General features: G+C 41.5%; 1 protein-coding gene across 1 annotated transcript; it reads left to right on the plus strand.

The window, feature by feature from the left end:
• On the plus strand, window positions 1-1,506 carry kcna2b (potassium voltage-gated channel, shaker-related subfamily, member 2b; the record flags this gene model as incomplete). The annotated part of the gene is made up of 1 exon (XM_083920303.1): window positions 1-1,506. One exon carries the CDS (start codon window positions 1-3, stop codon window positions 1,504-1,506), a length of 1,506 nt encoding a protein of 501 aa, XP_083776429.1.
• Window positions 1,507-5,728: the final 4,222 nt, after the last annotated feature.

Genomic DNA, 5,728 nt, shown 5'->3' on the forward strand with positions numbered 1-5,728 from the left:
ATGACGGTTGCTACCAGCGACCCTGCGGATGAAGCCGCAGCACATCCGGGTCAGCCTCATGACCAGTACGACCCAGAACTGGATCATGAATGCTGCGAGAGAGTTGTCATCAACATCTCAGGCTTGCGCTTTGAAACACAGCTCAAGACGCTCTCACAGTTTCCAGAGACGCTGCTGGGGGATCCCAAGAAAAGAATGAGGTATTTTGATCCTCTCCGAAACGAGTACTTTTTTGATCGAAATCGACCAAGTTTTGATGCTATTCTGTATTATTACCAATCAGGAGGGAGGCTGCGCCGGCCTGTTAATGTGACCCTTGACATTTTTTCTGAGGAGATCCGGTTTTATGAATTGGGGGAGGAGGCAATGGAAATCTTCAGGGAGGATGAAGGTTTCATAAAGGAAGAGGAGCGGCCATTGCCTGAGAATGAGTTTCAGAGACAAGTGTGGTTGCTGTTTGAGTATCCGGAGAGCTCAGGTCCTGCACGCATCATCGCCATCATTTCTGTCATGGTGATTCTTATCTCCATTGTCAGCTTCTGTCTGGAGACATTGCCGGTTTTCCGAAACGATGAGGAGGAGATGTACAATTATCCAATTCAGTCCATGTCCAATACCACCTCTACCTATGACAGCTCAGCCTATTATAAAGATCCTTTCTTCATCGTGGAGACCCTCTGTATCATCTGGTTCTCTTTTGAGTTCCTAGTTAGGTTTTTTGCCTGTCCAAGTAAAGCTGGATTTTTTGGCAACATCATGAACATCATTGACATTGTGGCAATTATCCCATACTTCATCACCCTGGGTACAGAGCTAGCAGAGAGGCCAGAGGACGGCCAGGCAGGCCAGCAGGCTATGTCTTTGGCTATTCTTCGTGTCATCCGTCTAGTCAGGGTGTTTCGTATCTTTAAACTCTCACGTCATTCCAAGGGGCTCCAGATCTTGGGCCAGACTCTGAAGGCCAGTATGCGTGAGCTGGGCCTCCTCATCTTTTTCCTGTTTATTGGTGTGATCCTCTTCTCTAGTGCTGTCTACTTCGCCGAAGCAGATGAGCCACAGTCCCAGTTCAGCAGCATCCCTGAGGCCTTTTGGTGGGCTGTGGTTTCCATGACCACCGTTGGCTATGGAGACATGGTCCCAACAACCATTGGAGGAAAGATTGTGGGGTCTCTCTGCGCCATTGCTGGTGTGCTGACTATTGCCCTGCCAGTGCCTGTCATTGTGTCAAACTTCAACTACTTCTACCACAGAGAGACAGAGGGTGAGGAACAGGCACAGTACCTGAACGTCCCAAGTGTGCCTAAAGCCAGCTCAGCTGACGATCTGAAGAAGAGTGGTCGGAGCGGCAGTGGGTCAACGCTCAGTAAATCTGACTATGTGGAGATTCAGGAGGCTGTGAACCACAGCACTGAGGACTTCAGACCAGAGGGAATAAAAACAGGAAACTGCACCACACTGGCCAATACTAACTATGTAAACATCACTAAGATGCGTACAGATGTATAATAGGAACCACCGTAGATGGTTTACTTCAGCTGGGGTCTGTATGGAAGGATTAAGGTGTAGCTCCATGTATTGACCAATGTGTGGCACCCAGTATGGAAGTCCGGGCAGAACAGAAGACTGGGATTAACTTGTAGAAAATGACAACTGAGAGGACCTCATTTTCTCCCACATCATATGGACCTATCTGCGCATATCATAGAATTGCCACTTGTCTCATTTAGGACATTGTCAGTGTCTGCATGGAGTTAGTCTTACCTGTGTGACAGTAGTCATTCTGGTCGCAACAGTAGCCAAATAGTAGCCTAACTAGTAATAACCAATATTAACAGTGTAAAGGGACCACCAGTTTGTACATTCTTACTCAAACTTCTACTGAGAGAAGATGCACGATAACAAGAATTTGGTTCAGTGTAACAATATTTTTAAATATAAGTTAACTTATTAACTTGTGATTAAAAACAGGCCATACTATCAGCATTCATGAGCAACATGCTCTAACTGCCAAGGTGACTCAGAGAAAAACAAAATCACTAAGAACACATCTGTTTCTGTCAGGGGAAAAGTGAAGTGCACAACAAAGAGCGAGAGAGAGTGATTCTAATACGCTTTTGGCCAAATGGTCATTTGTTAATAAAAGCCTGAGTGCACTAGCATTCCTCCCTGGGCCCTCACTAGATATTGTCTAGTACAAGCTGGTGGCTTCTGTAGAGACCAACAGATATATGACAGTGTTGTGCTTAAATCTAGACGACAATAGCACACCTTTTTCCTGCCATTTTTCTTCAGTGAAGCTCAAGTGGATTTACTGTACAGTATGTACACTTTCGCCAAGACTCTGCCTTTTTTGTTTCCACGCTCGTAGGTGGACAAAAGAAATGTCTGGCTAAACAGAGTGAATGTTTATTTATTGGTGTGTGCACATTTGATTTGTTGTAATGTATGCTTTTTTAGTAATATAATAATGGAAGTGTGCTTCTCACATATATTTTTTATGGTTAAGATAGGGAATGTACTGTAGAAATAGTGAATATTTTCTCTGCAGCCTTCTGAGTGAGTGCCTATTTCTCCATCCTTTTAAATGTACCTTTAGCCGCCATGCTGGTCCACTGTAACAGACGTTCAGTGGGAAGTGTTCAGTCTGAAACCACTGCCCAGCATAAATGTTGCTGTTCTTGACTTCATAGCATTCCACGTTTGTAGAAATAGGTCAAATGAAATTAAGGAGCAAACTAGGGTGGTTTTTAGTTTTTGTCCGAAGCTAATTTCAACCAAGTTCAAGGTTTATGGCAGCAAAGTTAACCAGTTTTACTTGAAGGCCCACAACCAAAGAAAGACCTTAGAGATCAACTAAAACTGATCTATGACACCTTAAGTCCTTCTTTTGTCATACCTGTAAGCCAGATTTATATAGTTCAGTCTTACTGTATAAGTATCAAGGAGCAATGTCAGTGTTTAAACCTACTTAAAGCTTACTTATGATATCCAGAAGCTTATTAGCAATATTGGTCAAATTGATGACTCAAAACTAATCAAAATGATAAATCTCTTTCCCATATATTTCTCCCCTTAAACTATTGATCAAATGGGTTTACTTTGCCGGTCTCTGGAACAAGTTAAAAGGGTTGCTAGCTCATCACCAAAGACAGATGTGCTGCCACCTGTGTCTTGGATGTAAAAGAGATCATTTTTGTTTTCGGTATTTGTTTTACTTTTTGATACTCATGCAGTTTGAAAAATGTGGGAACATTTGGCCCACATATTGCAGGACCTAGGCTATGTGTCCTACATCAGCTTTTATCAAACAGATGCTATTCTGTTGTAGTAGTGCTGCATGTCCTTTGAAGTATTCATTGTAGCATGAATTAGTACGAATAACACTTAAAAAGCAAATTGACATCAATATACTCTTATATCTCTGCTGCTGCTATGTGCAATATACTGTATTACAGCCAAATGTCTCGCCCTTAGAACTGTATCATGCTTTGCGTCTTCTTGCAATTGCTATCTGAAATATTGTTGAGTCAAAATTCATGTCAAGTATTTTCCGGAGAGGGATGTGTGTCTAGGGTATTTGTTAACTATCGAATGTAGAGGAGGAAACAAAAGGAGAATCCAAATCCACACTGAACAGAGACACCAGAACAGAGATAGTAATATATCCGTACATATGATCCACGGTTCCGGCATTTAGTAATCACCCAGTCGCTTCAGCTTTAAAGACTTAACAATGAGTTGCAGTCACAACCCAGTGTTTCATAGTGACACACAACAACAACAACACAACAACAGCTTCTATTTGCTGCCAGCCCAGTGGAGGCACTGTTTCAAACAGTCACTCAGTCAGACTTTTGTTGTCCAGCTAAGTGGATCATAATGCTTCAAGGGACTGTCTGACTGTGCTTATCTTTGATCTATAGGTCCATCGTGCTCCGTGTGTGTGTGTGTGTGTGAGAGAGAGAGAGAGAGTGTGAGAGTGTGTGTGTGTGTGTGTGTGTGTGTGTGTGTGTGTGTGTGTGTGTTGCACACAGTGAATGTGAATGACAGCTGACAGGAAGTTAACAAGGACCGAGGCTGTTGCCTAGCGATGGAATTCCATTCAAAAGGTCTATACTGCTCTGTATAATCTATTCCATCCTAGCACACTGTTTACAGCCTGTGTATGTGTTATATGTATAACACATGCATGTAGTATATTACAAACAGACAACTGAAAGGAATGCCCTGCCACATGCTAGAGATGAGATCAGTAACAGCCAACTACTGGAGATTGAAGGAAATAGAAGGAAAAGAGGAAAGGTTGGGAAGGAAAATATGAGAAAGAAAATAAGATAAGCACTGCCCACACCCTGTTTTGCTGTTTAATCTGATGTGTACTTGGACTTTTCTAAATTGTACTTGTGTACTGGAACACCTTTGAGACTTTATGTGTCTTGAAACATTCGTCTGGACTTCTGCTGTTTACACTCGTTGCCAAGCATACTACTGAAGTGACACTCGGTCAAGGCAAAAACAATGTCTTGGAGAAACAGACAGGACTGCACATCAGGATTATCTGAACCAAGGAAACCCCTCTTTGCTGTACTCCACAGACAAGAGGACACTTGACACACACACACACACACACACGCCAGACAATTGAACATATATGTCCAGTGAACACGTAGACGCACACTGCCTGTGATGGTCATGTCTGCTGGCAGGACAGACTCCTGTGATTCTATTGAACTTCAAGGCCACAAAGTGACTGGACCCACTGCTGGTGGTGAACACACGTAGCCATGTAAACAATGTATCTAAGATTTACAGCTGCTTTCAATGATGTCCTAAAATGCCTAGAGCTTTAGCTTCAAAACAAGCTTCTGCCATGTACAGATTCCTGTGTAGCAGGGAATCAAAGTGTATGTTTCCTGAATTAATCCAAGAATCTAAAGTCATAAAGTTGGTGAATTATCTTTTAGGTTTGATATGCTCCAGGAACTAAGGATGGAAGTGTATTAAGAAATCAAAAAGGAAATATCATTTCTATGGGAACTTTAACTTATTTGTGTCATTAGACACTGTGTTAATGAACTGATGTTTTGTTTATCTGTTGTTGTTTTTTACTATGTTTTTCTATTTTAATGTTATTGTTGGCCTGATACGGTGCAGGGGCTGAGGTTTGACTGAAATACAAATGCAGGCCTATGTCAAATAGATAGATAATAGATAATAGATTCTGTCTGTACTGTCCTAATACATATGTATTTACCCCCAAACAAACACCTCTTCCTCTTCAACTATTTGCCAGTCACATATAATTCGACTGTGTGTATGAGATTTAGAAAATCCTCAGCTTCTTCACTAGCTGTCTTTAGCCTTTGCAGACTCTACTCAGCTGATGCCTGTTTTTTCTACCACTGTAAGGAAAAGACTCCACCAAGACACAAATTGTCCATTGTTACATACAAAGAAAAAAACATATACGTTGCATGATATCTTACAAAAAAGGTATGCACGACAATTCATATAATATCTTACAAAATATGATGTTCTATTTAATTCTGTAAATGGGGGTTCATATATCTTACCAAATATGATGGAAACGGGGTTCGTATGATAGCTCACTAAAACGTATACACAACAATTCATATGATATCTTGTGAAATATGACGTTCTATTCAAAGTGAAATTACGGCATAATATCATCTCAAGCGTCTTTTTCGGCAAAAACTCATAAAAGGAG

Source organism: Echiichthys vipera, assembly GCF_963691815.1.
Source record: "Echiichthys vipera genome assembly, chromosome: 9".
NCBI classification, from domain to species: Eukaryota; Metazoa; Chordata; class Actinopteri; order Perciformes; family Trachinidae; genus Echiichthys; species Echiichthys vipera.